Genomic DNA, 15676 nt, shown 5'->3' on the forward strand with positions numbered 1-15676 from the left:
GTCACTTTGACCAAACATAATAACCTTGGTGAAACAAAACACAAGGTTGTTTATGATGATTGCAAAACTGTGCTACGCTGCTGTTTTATGGTACCTGCCTTCAGTGGACTCCACAAAGGAGATTTTGCAGCCTCAAAGATGATGTAGTGTGTATGCGCTGGGGTAAAGTGACCTCCAAGTCTGCACATTTCTTCCTGATAGGGTATATGGGGAAGTCCTTAAGAACAGCATACAAGAGGACATTACTCAAGCTAAGCATTTATTGCTGGCTCCCCTGTAAGGCTGTTTCTGTATGAAATTAGGCTCCCAATCTCAACATAAAAACCATATAAAGTTGTACTGTTTCCCATGGAACTGCAGGGCAGCTCATACCACCAACTAGCCACTGCTTGCAACTGCTGGCCCAGGACCATGGCCACCAAGGTGGCCAGCTCTCCAGTGCTGATTCCGGCTTCAGGGAGGGAAAACCTGAAACTTCCCAGTGCTCCTGTTTCTGACCAAGCACGTCTAGAAAACAGTACTGAGAAATAACTTACACAAGAAGAATGTGGCATTAGGCAAGGGTGTGCACTACAGGACGAGCTGAAGGGTTTCCAATTCAGATGCTGGAAGAAACCCAAGCACAGCTGACACCACAATCTGATCACTTTTTCTTGGGAAGAATTCAACTTAAAACATAAATAAAAAGACAAAACAGACTGGCCACCAATATATTGCAAGCTGAATAACTGGTAGGCATAGCAATTACAACAGACACTGGAGTTTAAGACATCCATTTTTTTGTTCATACATAACAGAAAGCAAACATCAAGTCTAGCATAAGATTAAAACAGGTAAACAGCCAGAGATATACTCAACCCTGCTCCCCCTGTACTGCTGTACATGGGTTTTACCCAACAGGCCTGCAAAGATGATAGGATACTTGAAGAAGCTGATCTGATCTTCTGGTAGAAGCAAGGCTGGAAATCCCATGAGCAGTAACAACAGGCAAACTGCAGAGCCCTTCCTTCTTCAGGGTTGAAGTGCAGAACTTTTTAAATGCAGTGAAAAAGTTGTGTTACTCTTTTGAGTACTTGTATAGAAACATAAGAGAAAGTGAGTAGAGATAAGAAATCCCCATTTGTAAAAGTCCATATTAAAGAGATTAATGCCTGTTTCTTCCATGTCACAGAATACACCGCTTTGGGATAAATTATTTTTAGGATCAATTACTGTTGAGATGGAAGAGTACACAAATTTCCTAAGTCTCCACTGCTTAAGTGGAAGAGAGTTGCTCGCATATGCCACATAAACCCTCTCGGCAATTTTTAGTATGCTCACAAGAGCAGGCAGCCAAGAGTTTTAGTCTACCAGAGATGAACTGAGAGTAATCACTGCTGCAGATTCCCCTAACATTTGCTTGCCTAGTGGGAAGGGCAGGGGGAATAGCACTTCACACACTGCAAGTTTGGAACTGAAAGGAATTCCATGTTTTAAAAGAAGATGATAATTCTGAAGAGCCAGTAAGAATGAAAACAGTTATTATGACTACGTTCAGAGAAATACATGGCCTAGCAAAAATAGGCATTTCATACACTTATTTCAGATGGTCAATGAATTAATGTTGTACCTATTTGTGTTCTGAAAAAATGCCGTAAGAAATTATTCTAGCAAAAAAGGTCTTAGGGTTTGGGCTGCTTCCTTGTACTTCAGGCAACATGTGATTACCAAAATACTTTATTAATAAATTTATGATCCTCTGATTTTAATAGGAGCTTTGTTACTAATGTGAATGAATCAGACCTACAAAAGGTGAACTAAACCAACAGTGACAAAACTTACAATGTCTTTGTATTAAACCTTTGAAAACACCAACATGACAAGTAGTCATTGAAACACACCTTCATCACCACCACAAAACCCTAATTCACTGCCATTGATCTTTCAGAGCTCCTCATGGAGTGCGCCATTAGTAGCTCAAAGGCTGAAAAGTAACAAGCTTCCCAACCAGATTCAGAACCCTTTCTTGCAAGCTTTCTTTTCATGTTTCACAGAGATTTCATACCTTTTAATTTAAAGATACTTTAGTTCTTCGTGTTTCACAAGTCCAGGTGGCTTCATTAACTTGTTCTTTTAGTGTTCAGTCTGCCTTTATTGAAATTAAGAACCTTAATTAAAAAGTATTTAAATTTAGCTGAATCATCTCACAATTGCTCATCTAAATCCAAAGGTATTTTCTAAATTTAAAGCTGCATCATTTCTTGTTAATTCAGTGGGCAAAGAAGAAAGTTATCACTCCTGAGTATGATTATGTACTACTATTATTAATAGCATTAGCTCCCCGATCAACTTACCAGGACTTACTCTCTCCTATGACTAGCCACATATGTATTGCCTTCCCCAACATAAGAAAACCATGCTCTTCCAAACTTATTCTAGCCTCAGACTTTTTACTTCATGCTATTCCCCTTCATAATCCAGCCTGCCATTCACCTGCACACCAACATGCCAACCTGTCCTTATTCTTGACAGTTCTGAGTAACAGATGTCCTTCAACACCCATTTTGGGTCACAAAGCTGTCCCACCAATTTTTTTGTTACAGGTATAATAGAATTTTTGCATCCTACACCAGTAGTTCTTGTTCCTCTGGTTTGCTGGCTACGCTCCTTGCATTACTGTGCAAATACCCCAGTTCTTTCATAACCACCACACCCAGCTTTCTGGCTGTTTCACCAAGCACAGCCTTTTCAACAATTACTTATCCAATTACTCTTCTCATCAGGTGAAATACTTTCCTTCTCTGTGCTGTCCATCATTTTCTCCCCTAGTATTCTTTATGTATGTTATTCTTGTCTTCCTGCATACAGACATGACAATGAATCAAATCTCTCCTACACATCTCCTTTCATTTCTTAAAGTTCTTCTTATCGTGTCAGGCCAGACAGCCCAGTGAGACGTACACCCCAAACACAAAAGCAAGGCCTATCTACTGAGAAATGTTACTTTCATAAAAATCCCTTTCCTAGCCATATACCAAACATTCTTTGTAACTCCAGTCCTTGAGTCAACATCATCCTGTTGCATCCCCCAGTAACAACTTAAATTGCTGATCAGTACACTAGGCAACAAGAGAAGATAAAAATACTGTTTTCTACTAATGTAAATGTTCCCATATTCCCGCAAGTGAAGCCTTCAGGGCTATTTGAGTAAATCCAAACATTACTTTGCTTTCCTCTAGCCACTGTCTTCCATTAACCTCCAGAATTTTACTAGGTCCATATTTTTTCACATTTTGCCAAAGTTAAAAAGGAGAGAAAATAACAGCACAACTATAAAGGCATTTTTCTTTAGGACATCCAGAATGTAAAGAATATCCTTTAACAAGATATCAATGGCACAGCTTATTTTTCAATGTCAGAAGAAACTACCAACAGCTTTTTCCCCCATGCTGTGAATACATACACTCACACAAACTAGGCAAGAGCTTTTTAGAAGAGAGCATTGAACACATTCTTTCAATTATTTGTGCCTAGCACACACTGGGGAGATGGCTAACTATAGCACAGCTTCAAAGTTTGCGTGTTAGATTTACTTCTCTAATTCCACTAGAAAACACGTATATTTAGAAGAGCTAGCTGCTGTAAAATACCAATGTTACTATTTTGTAGCACCTCTATAAAGTAGCCCAAAATTCAGAATGATGACAGACTGCATGCTGTGATGACAACTGAAAAGCTGATGTGATTCTCTCCCAAGCAAATTAAGTAGTTTAGTGGCAAATAACTTCTTACAACAGTTTTTGAATGTAATTTAGTAACACTGTAGAGAAAAGTTTTAAGACACACAATAAAAGAGATGCACTGGCCTGTTTGTGAAGAACAAATAAAGAGGTTCAAAATTATGATTACATATATTCACAATCAAAAACTTCTGTTTGCCTTTTTTAAGACATCTCAGTATCCAGTAGCTTTAGCAGAGCGCCACTGCTGCTGACAGGCTTCTGAAAGCATATGATCACGAAAGCTGATGAAGAGTTAATACACCAGCTTGTTTGGCAGAACAAAGTTCTCAAGCACAAGAAGCATAATCAGAATAGACAGCAATAAAACAAGCTCTCTACCTAAGTCCAACACTGTCACCCAGTTTGAGTGATATACACATTCAACCAAAACAGTAATTCTGAATTTAACCACAGGCCTATGTAGCATTTTCATTTAACCATGATTTTTAACTTGTCATGAAAGTCTCTTTTTAGACTACAAGCTCTCATCTCCAGGATACCTACTCAGGCTGTAAGAAAGGAAGCAAAAAAAAAAAGAAGAAAAAAAGAAGACAGTTCAGTTTGTTAATAACAGATACAGTTCCATCAATCACCACTATCAAAGAAAAATAAGCAAATGACCTTAAAGAGTCAGCATACTGCTGCAAAACAAGCTGACACAGGGATGAGCAGTATTCTCAGGTTTACCTACCTGGACAGTCAACTTCATCACTCTCATCCTCACAGGTGGGCCATCCATCACACTGCCAATTTGAAGGGATGCACTGGATGGTACCACTTTGACACGCAAACTGCCCTGAGGTGCAGCGGAGCTCTAGGAAAGAAGAATAAAGTTGTGCTTTGTTTGAAGTGTTATTTATTCTTGCAAGTTTTACGTGTATTAATCATCTATCACGTAACATATCACTGAATGTTAATGGACAAAACCTCTGGATAACTCAGCCTGTTAAAAAGCTGCTTTGTTTCTGACCAATTCCATGTGTTAAACTGTGTGGTTTTAACAGTCAGGAGGGCCAGCTTCCAATGCTTGGGAAATAATTCTCTTAAACATCCTTGGTAAAAACTTCCTGATAAGGACACCATGGGAGCAGCTATCACCACAGAGTTACCCATTTACTTCTTGTGAGGCACTGAGGACTGCTTATTCACTTTTCTCAGAAGCAAAGTTCAACAGAAATATGCTATGGTAGTTACGTGCTAGATCACATGATAAATTCAGACCCTTATTTCCATTCCAATGTACAGCAGGACCCACTAGACTTGTGCAAACGTCCAGCCTGATTCAGAGCCATTTCACAGACCTATTTGTAAAACAGTTTCTATAGCCATGAGTATGTTTTCACTTTCTAGCTTAAGCTCTTCTGTAGTGCTTTTCCATGCAAACATATCCTTCACAAGAAACCGTCAATATCTGCAAACATTTAGTTCCTGCTTCTGTAAGAGTACTGCCTACTTGCCATCATTATACTGTCAGACCTAATTAGCATTATAAAAAGTACAATTTTCTACATAGTTTTTTAATATAAATTCCATCTATCAAATGCCAACACCTAATAATACAGATTCGTTTTGTGTCCCTCAAAACATTTTCCATGAGAAAAGACATAATCTGGCTATACAAGTGAACAATGGCAGGTCTGCAGGTCCCCATTAGCATCCACAGGTTCACTTTTGCACCAGACCATCACTGCCCATCTTTCTTCTGGATGGTGGTTGTGAAAATTCCAAACCCAACGTTTTTGAGGAATTTTGCACATTCTCCTCTCAGTGAGCTACAATCATCCCAGATAAACCATGTCTAAAGAATGACCACCTTATGGGGGGGGGATTGTGAAAGGATCAAGTAAGTAACTGTTTGCAGGGAAGAATTACCACACTAGCATGTATTCTCTTGTCCACAGTATACAACCTAAAAGCAATTGTAATTGCAGTTATTACTTTCTTGAAACACACATTTAAGCTAAATCAAGACAGAGGTCACATTTAAGTGTTCAGACAACATGACCAGTCATAATAAAACCAGTCATCATGCACTCTCAATAAAAGCTGTACCTGTACACCTAGTAATTGGTATAGGATATTGATAATAGGCTTCTAATTTGATGTTAGACTAAAATCCAGCTCCAGTACTGGTTTCTCTGCACAGCACAGACCTGCTCTTCTAGAAAAATAAAAGCAGGCACATCCTCTTAGCAACCACCTACTCAGAGCAAACATCCAGGTCACAAAATGGCTAAGAACTCACACAGACCTGCCAGACTACTGACAGCCACAGCAAGACAAGAGTGTGCTCACCCAGTTAGAGTTTTACTCAGTCCAAAGAGCTAACAGGGAAAATAATACTCATAAAATAATCTACCACCTTAGGTCACAATAATTCCCTCTCCCTGAACAATAACTGAAGTTATTTTCTTTAGCCCAAAGAGAAAAGGGGGAATAAAACCTGTTATTCCCCCCCAATTACAGGAATAAAAGGTTAAGCTTCACTTGCCCAATGTAGCAGAAGAGGAAAATTTAGAATCTACCTCTAAATTGGAGTGGGGGGTTCCCACACCAAACACAACCAAACGCACACAAAACCTCCAGCTGAAATTGAAACTATTCAAATTTGAAGCTCACAGAAAGCAGCCAGTCTTCAGTAAATCATTGCAGCTTCTTTCACCACTTTTGTGCAATGTCAGCACGCAGTGGAAACTTAGAAAGTTCTATCACTGCAGTTCCAAGCACAGAATTTACACTGGAGACTGTGGTAAATATTTTAACACATGAAAGACTATTCTCAGCCCAGTTCCACTTCTCTACTGCTGCACCCCCCTGCAGTTACGGCAAAATTCAATTCAAAGTTCAATACTTTAGATAAACCCTTAATTTCTTTACTGCTTGATTGTAATGGAAGTCACGCACACATCCTTGCGAAGAAAGTTGTTCTGCAGCCCTCTGGTTTCAGAGGCAGCATCCACCAGGAAAGCACAAGTCAACATGCACATGGCAAAACCAGTATATTTTTGTCTCTACTATTTCATACACATTATTACTGTTTTATGCACAATTACATACAACTGGCTCAGATAAAAGGATGACTCCATCCCAATATTATGGGCATTAAAAAAATGCCAGTTACATGAGGTAATGTCATTACCTCCTGTGTCACAGACACTCCTCTCTGAAGAATGTGGATACATGGAAGAGTAGAAAATATTTCTATTAAAACATCGCTCAAACCAGCTGAACAATCGTTCCCAATGGAAACCATGCTATGTCAGATGCACTTATTATTTCAGACCAAGGAAACTATGTAATTCTATGGCAAAGGCAGGGGGGAAAAGTGACACTGAAGAAATACCGCAGAATTAAAATGCCCATTTTCTGCAAACACTGCTAGTAACAACTCCTGAGCTATCCTAAGCCACATGTTAATGAACTACATAAATCCTGTGCAGTTACCGAAAGAGTTTCATCTGAATTGTTTTGCTTTGACACGATGACTACTGTGGCTTAACACAAAGAGGAACAACATGCAATCATCGGAGAAATTCTAACTGCCCCTCTTACTTGTGCTCAGGGTGGGTTTGGACATAACTGATGGCCTCCTTCAGAACTGATGTTTAAGATCAGCAGTTTCAGAAACCTCCTGCCACTGATGGAGTGCAGGTTTTTCCACTAAGGCCCCACCATACCCATACTGGTGGCTGTCACCCAGACCACATACAGCAGTGGGTGGGAAGGTCAGCAGCGCAGGCAGCAGAGCGCCTGCCAACACCATCCTCTCAGCCCTGTGTGCACCGCACAGCCCTGCACACCAGGCTCATGACTCCCACAGCAGAGCACATCAGCTAGCCAGGGCAGGTGCCTTCAGAGGTAAAATACATACATAAAAATAGACGGAAGTCTACAATGAACATATTTGGCCAAAGAACAGAGAAATTTGGGAGAGGTGAGGATGCACAGAATAGGTGCTAGTCACTACAACCTTGTCAAGCACTTCATTTCAGTAGTCTATTGTTAAGTCAAACCAGCAGAAACATGAAAACATTTCAAGCCAGTCTCTCTGCCCTAACCATTCTATGATTGTACCACATTAAAAAAAGTGATGGCACCAGCAGCAGAACATGATTCATGAAGATGTATGAGCAGAGGTGAACAGCAGTACAACACAGTGTAACCATGCATCTTTCCTGAAATGCAAGTGATCACTTAGTGGATGGTCAGACTTTGCTCTTTCCAGGAGTGTGGTAAATAAAACAAGGCTCCTTTAGCCATACAAGATTCCAGTTCTTCAAAAGAACAGCAAAGTTCAAAAAGTACCAGTCCCCGTTTCGTTCCTAAAGCCAGTTATCCCGCACTGTTCATAGCTGTTGGTGGTAACTCACCAATAGCTGTGAGCAAAAGCAGACGAGGAAGAAAACATCTTAACCTTTCACCTCCTAGCAGCACTAAAACCACACATTTTCCACCAGCTGTTAAAGATAAAACACTTTGTATTTTCAAACTTGTTAGGAAATCTGTAATGGCACAAGTTCAGCTATAAGCCAGCAGCTGTGGGAGTAGAGGCACTGATACCACATTAGCTAACGGCATCAACAACTGCCTAGAAGTGAAAAAATGGAAATGCAACCACCTCCAGCATTCATGTACGACGTGACAAGTTACAGCAGCACTATTATGATTCACATAAGAGATTCTAACATAAAAGGCTTCTTTTTCTTTCAACGATCAGATGCAGCCTTAGCTCTGCTACAATACAAAATTTCATACACTGAAATTTCATTTTAAAGCAATTAAATTCATCTGGCATATGCTGGAAAGATGGGAGGCAAGTAAAACTTTGGAAATAGAAGCAGTTGTAGTTTTTGCACTACATGCAGTATAAATCTACAAAACATCACAAAGTTCAAGCAGTCTGAGAACACGAAAACACTTCAAGCGATGGTGTCATTATAGTCTCTTCACTTCAGCATCTCAAAGCACTTGTACAATGTTAACCCTCATCAACCTTGCCAACCACTGCATCCTTCTGCCGGTGGCTACAAGGAAGCACAGAAAAATTACACAGCCTGCCAAAGGCTACAGATAAGACTATGAGCAGAAGTCAGCTGTACTGACTGCTGCTTCCATGTTTTCATGACAACACTGTGTTTCTTGCCAAAAACCCAAGGAACCTGCTGGTTCACCAGCACACCCCTACCCGAAGGAATGTCTGCCTGTCAGAAGCATCAACAATTCACAACAACCCATTCTCTGGTAACACTCCACCTGATCACTCTAGCAACAGTTTATTAAGAGCTATGAATTGGCCAGAGAGGGCAAGAAACTCCTTAACTTTATATATAAAAAGAAGAAGGAAAACGGAAATCAGATTCAGACCATACACCAGCTCTACAAGCTTAATATATAGCCAAAGATAAAACTTACTGTCAAGTGAAGGCCAAAAAAACCAGTAGCAATTTGCTGGGACACATTATTAGGTAACATAATCTGCCACAAGCCACTCACCTGAAAGAAGTCTTGCCAAAGCTAGACATGGACCTGTAATTTGAAATTTGAAAGAAATCTCACAAAACAGCTGGAAGCTTAATTAATCCAGCACCGGAAATAACACGCAAGATTATAAATTCATTTAAAGTGTGCTGTACAAACAAGAAATCCTCATCATCATTTTTCTAAGTTAGTGATGAAACAGACAAGATTTTTCACTAATAGAGAAATTTAGGTTTCATACAAGGGAAAAAAAAACCTAAGTTTAGGTTGCTGCTTAGATCCTTACAGAAAGCTTTTCTTCCAGACATTTTCCCAATTACATGTTGAATGCCAGGTGTTTCACAGCACTCATCACGTATTTCAACACAGGGCTCAACCAGCTTTTTAAGCTTTCTTTAGAGCATGCTAATTTCCAGATTTTCTGCTAAGCACTCAAAACAGACATTTACTAGAAGCATTTTCCACAGGAAGGACTTCATGACAGATGCATAAAATACACACACTCCCCCTGCTTTAATTTCCAGCCAGCTTCACATGTTTCATAAAACAAACACATTTTTGCCATTATAAACCGATCCAGGAAGCCCTTTCAGGTTTAATCATCTCTTGTAATCTTTCCATGTAATTGAGAACATTTTCCTTCTGGAGCCTGAGCACTGGGAAGCCACAGTGCATCCTTCCTGCAGATGCACGCTTGGTCAGCACGCTGCCTGGGCATTACAGTACCTGCAACCTGCATTTTCTGCTTCATTTTAAGTCTTTCCGAGATGCATTTGTATTAGGACACCTCCTGCTTGCATTTACACTGGAACCAATTTCTTATTCACCTTCCACTTTCTCATTGCAGAAGATAAGGGATAATTAGTCACTCAAACTGTTTTATTTGAAAGAAAGGCAGGGAGGATCTATATCCAGCACCCGAGACTACTTTTCAACACAGTAAATCTCATTTTAGAGCTTCCCAATATCAAATCAATATTGTTACAGACACATGAAGCAAAGTGTTGATTCAATAGAAGTTCACCTTGCTAGTTCAGTTTCCTGAATGAATTTGATCAGTTGGCTTTGAAATAGCAAGCTTTGGATCAAATTAAGCTATTGTCTGTCTACATTAATTTTAAGTCAGATCAGCTACAGTTTGTCCCCTACATCCAGAAAGGCCGCATGCTCCAACTAATTCAGCAGAAATATAATTGTACTGAGCTGGTATCCATTAATGTGGAATTTGACCTCATAATAGTTGTCTGCCAATGAAGCTAAAACATTTACTGTTTTTAAATATTAGCTCTAATAGAAGATGTTTTCCTATATGCTGGGATTACACACATCTCCTCAGAGGCAAAGCAGCTCGTTTCAGCCCTGTGCAACCAGAAGCTGCCCTGTGAACATAGCTGGAACCTTCACTTCTGTACCGTAAGAAAAGCCTCGATTACCAACCAGAGTCACAGCTCTGATCATGAAAACCTGCACCAGGTCACACCACCACAGGGGTAGGAGAAGCTGGAGAGGTGAAAATAGCTCTTGGGAATGAGCAAAAACCAGCAAGCTCTAAAAATGTCTGCCAAGCGACAGAAACCAACTGCATATGGACCTCAAAAAGTACCCTTCTAGTCTAACAGCACCATTTACTCATCAAACACTTCTGCAAAGACAAGCTGGCGGGTAAATGAGAATGCCTTGATGCTATTTTCACAGGACTACTTATCCTCCTTCAGTTTAAGACAGAGATGTAAGAGTAACTCAGCCTGAAGAAATGCTACATCCAATAGAGATGCCAGAGGTCCTGTCTCAGGTACATATAATAAACATCGCCTGCACAGCATTAGGTGAACACAAAGTTTTCAAAATCCAAATTTCAACCTTGTATTTTCAAGAAACTGAAGCTTACCATTACAAGAACCAGTACAAAACTAAACAGTAAAAACCCAAATCTCTCCTAAAGCAGAAATGTTCTTAACTCTGATATGTAAACCACTAGCAGCACAAAAAACCCTGATGACTTGGCAATTCACAATTTAAGAGGTAGAGATGAAGAGCCAGAAGTCTAAATTAAAGGCTCCAAAATTATAAGTCTCAGTTCAGGAGAGTGCTTTGATACAGAGATTAAATTCAGTGACTGCAATCACTAATTATGAAAGTTTGAGTTCTTCTGCCTGCAATGACTAAATCTCTCTTTATTAAAGAGATTCACCAGTCAGCAAAGTCTGGTAGTTGAAGAAATTCTTTTGGTGGCTAAAACTGCAGATGCATGTTGGCTTCAGCATTTACACAGCAACCATAGATCTGAAACTATTTCAGCTTTTAGTACAAAGAAATGCCACTTTTCATTTGTCACACTAATTGTTTGTTCTTGTCTGCTGAGCTTCATTTGTATGGAAATTGAAATTTGATTAAATGCACAAACCCAGTATTTAATGTTATTCACTTAAAAGCTATTACTCTGAAATGCAAGTATTGGGAAAGATAACCTTAAAGTACATGGTTTGGGTTTGTATGTAAGGTTTTAATGAATAGTAGCAGTTTTGTGTGTACCTCACACGCAGTTCACTCATTTTGGTCACATTTCTCAAGGTTGGGTCCGCTACATCCCCTAGCATAATTTTTATCTACAGAGTGAAGGAAAACAAAGGACAAAAATACTTCCTGCTTTCTCAGTGTAAGTCATTCTTTGACCCCAAGCGGATGAACCATCTTGTAGAGAATCTCTGTTCTGATTTCAGAGACAATTACAGCTAACAAAAGCCAATTTAAGCATTAAGAAAAACTCAAACTACAAGTGTGTAGGCCAGTAACTCTTCTTATTCAGATTTTAGCTTGTCCAAAAGATCTTTCTTATATTAATATTACACCTACATACTTAAAGGCCTGTACCTACATGTTGCACTATTGTTTCACATTTAGCACATTTAAGTTAACTTAAAGTGAAAATTGCCTTTTTCTTAAATCATTGTTTCTATATAACCCAATCCATTCTAAACTGGATGAGCATGATCAGCTCCTAGCATCTTCAGCAAGGAGCCTAACCCCCTAAGTCCTCGGCTCCTGGAGATTTTGCTCAACAAATGCCTCAAAACGAGCATCAGAAACAACAACAAAAGGAACACCACGCCCATCACCATCACACAAACACATACACCTCCAGATCTAATATTTATGTTCAAGCGGAAGCATAACACAAACAGTATTTCTCTAGACTGGTATTTACTGAAGTAACAGAAACTTTAAAATATTCTTAATATTCCCAATACAACACCACCACAATGGTTTTATTCATTTAATACTCAGCAGATTCATGTAAAAACCCATCCTTAATCTAGTCCTCTGCACTTGAAAAGCAGCTTTCGTAACAAGGACTTGTCTCAAGTCCACAGGTGAAGCTCACCAGAGCAGGTACCATATCCCAAAACTCCTGAAAACCTGCCAGCTTGTGAAGAGCACTGCAGTCCTGCCCAGCCTCTGCTCATGGTGTCCATAGGTCAGCTGCTGAACAGTGTTCAGTGACAGAGAAGCTGACTGCCTGAGGATGTTCTGACACATCTTTAAGCAGGTTTTGGTTTTAACCTCTCTGTGAGGTATCACCAATCCCACGCAAAGGCGCTGCTCTCAGGCAAGTGGAGCTGTACCTAAATAGTATTTCCCCTCGGCTCCAGAAAGCAGAGTTTTCTCTATCTATTAATCTCCCACAGGTTTCTTTACGTCACTTGGTGCATCTTACTTCCATTACATGGTTTTAAATTTATCCTTACCTCACCCACCACCGCACTGAGTGCGGTGGAGTACATACAGTACTTGATAACAAAGCCACAGCAGGCAAAAAACTAACTGTGATACCACCACCTTATTTTCAGAGTGTTTGTGAAGTTCACAAATCACCATCAGACAATTATCCAGTCAACAGATGAATGTCATTAAAGTTTCTCAATAAAACTGGTTGTTCACTGTTCTTCAAATTAAAAGCCTATAGATTAATTAAAATTAAAAACCTACACAAGAACTAAAAAGCTACAGAAGAACAGAGCACTCCATTTTTGTATTCAGATACAATGTTCAGCCACTCATCTGTGCTACTGCAAATGTGCCTAAACACAATCCTTAGGTCATGTCACTCTGGTTCATCATGACCTGAGCCTGCACAGGAGGGTATGGAAACACAATGGCACATAGCACAAAGCCCAGGAAAATAAAAACTGGGCCCTGTGCTATACACACAGCCAAATACAACCCGCATCCATGCTCAAATTTAATTCCAGCTCCTGAAAATTAGAGACTCTGAAGTTATAATCCCATTTAGCAGGAACACATCAGCTCCAAAAATAGACAAATAATACATCTTAGAAGCATTGGCATTTTTTGCATAACCTCAGCATGCAGTGTCATGAAGCAACCAAACCTGTGACAGCGCTCCAGCTAAAAACTGTAAATCCTTAATGAATAACTCTAATGAACATTCTGTATTACTCAGTGTTCTGTCATAGCAAATTATGTTAGATGATCCTAACATCCATCAAAAGATTTTACAGCACAGTGAGGAACAGAAGCAGTCTCCTTTGCATTACCCCCTCGTATCTGTTCTCAGGGTACCCCGCTCCCTGAGCTGGAAGACAGGAAGCAGAATGAAGTTCCTCTAGACCAAGGGTGCATGATCAGTGACCTGCTACACCACTTAGACATACACAGGTCTATAGGGCCAGACGGGATCCACATGAAGGTACAGAGGCAGAAGTGCTCACCAAGCCACTTCCCACCATTTATCAGCAATCCTGGCTAATCAGGGAGGTACCAATTGACTGGAAGTTAGCAAATGCGACACCCATCTACACAAACGGCTTGAAGGAAGATCCAGGGCAATACAAGGCTGTCAGCCTGAACTTGGTGCTAGGGAAGCTTATAGAGCAGGTCTTCCAGAGTGCCATCACGCATCACGTGCAGGACAACCAGGTGATCAGGCCCAGTCAGCATGAGTCTGTGAAAGGCAGGTCCTGCTTGACTAACCCGATCTCCTTCTATGACAACGTGACCCGCTTAGTGGATGAGGGAAAGGCTGCGGATGTTGTCTACCTAGACTTTAGTAAAGCTTTTGATGTCATTTCCATAGCATTCTCCTGGAGAAACTGGCTGCGCATGGCTTGGACAGGGGTACTGTTTGCTGTATAAAAACCTGGCTGAATGGCTGAGCCCAAAGAGTGACCACAAATGAAGTGAAATACAGTTGGTGGCTGGTCAAAAGTGGTGCTCCACAGAGCCCAGTATCCAGGCTGGTTCTGTTTATCAATGATCTGGATGAGGGGATCAACCACACCCTCAGTAAGTTCACAAATGACATCAAGTTGGGTGGGAGTGTTGAAGAGGCTTGCAGAAGAGCAGCTGGAAAACTGCCTGGTGGAAAAGGACCTGGGGGTGTAAGTTGGCATCTGGCTGAGCATGAGCCAGCGTGTGCCCTGCTGGACAAGGCAGCCGATGGCACTGTGGCTTGAATCAGAAATAGTGTGGCCAGCAGGACTAGGGAGGTCATCATCCCCCTGTACTTGGCACCGGTGATGCTGCACCTCGAACACTGTGTTCAGTTCTGGGCTCCTCACTGCAAGACAGACACTGAGGTGCTGGACACTGTCCAAAGAACTGCAATGAAACTGGTGAAGGGTCTGGAGAACAAGACCTGTGAGGAATGGATGAGGGAATTGAGTTGTTTAAACTGGAGAAAAGGAGGCTCAGGGGGTCCTTATCACTCTCTACAAGTACCTGAAAGGAGGCTGTAGCAAGGTGGGTGTTGGTTTCTTCTGCCAAGTAATAGGCAATAGGACACGAGGAAATGGGCTCAAGTTGTGCCACAGGAGGTTTAGAATGGATATTAGGGAAATATTCTTCACCAGAAGGGTTCTCAAGCATTGGAACAGGCTGCCCAGGAAAGTGGGTGGACTGCCATCCCTGGAGGTATTGTGGCTGTGGCACGCAGGGTTTAGTGGTGGACTTGGCGGCGCTGGGTTAACAGGTGGACTTAATGATCTTAAAGATCTTTTCCAGCCTAAATGATTCTACAATTCTATTCAACATTATACCTACACCCTGCACAAGCTTGGAACTGACTCAGTTTCTCCTTGCTCACAAGTGTCATTCACCGCAATTCAGTGTCTGCTCTTTGTCCAGAGGCCAGACTCAATGGCAGTAAGGATGGAAAAAAAAATAATCAAAAATAATCAAAATAGCAACAACAAAACCCAGCTACAACAGCCCGAGAGACCCGGCATTCAGCCAGGGCAACAACAGAGCTTCGTGAATGGGAACCCTGGCTACGATTTCCTAAGACTTAGAAAATACAGACTGTGCTTTATGAATGTGGACTCTTATTCCTAAGATTGAAACAGAAAAAATCTATTTCCTAATTCTTCAGTACTGCTAAAACCAAACAGAAAACTTGCTCCTTGAACTAAACTGAAAAA

General features: G+C 40.7%; 1 protein-coding gene across 2 annotated transcripts in view; it reads right to left on the minus strand.

Annotated features, from left to right (window-relative positions):
- Positions 1-15676, minus strand: part of DGCR2 (DiGeorge syndrome critical region gene 2) — a 44371-nt gene that overhangs the window by 17540 nt on the left and 11155 nt on the right. The window contains exons 2-3 of one of the 2 annotated variants that reach the window (XM_062631415.1): positions 9255-9287; positions 4453-4575 (exon numbers count right to left, since the gene is read on the minus strand). In XM_062631415.1, the coding sequence (XP_062487399.1) occupies positions 4453-4575; positions 9255-9287 (156 nt within the window). The remainder of the gene's footprint in view (positions 1-4452; positions 4576-9254; positions 9288-15676) is intronic. The other variant, XM_062631416.1, reaches the window with a different exon arrangement.

Source organism: Pezoporus occidentalis, unplaced genomic scaffold (assembly GCF_034315485.1).
Source record: "Pezoporus occidentalis ecotype Australia unplaced genomic scaffold, CSIRO_AGI_Poc_V1 ctg37, whole genome shotgun sequence".
Lineage (NCBI taxonomy): Eukaryota > Metazoa > Chordata > Aves > Psittaciformes > Psittacidae > Pezoporus > Pezoporus occidentalis.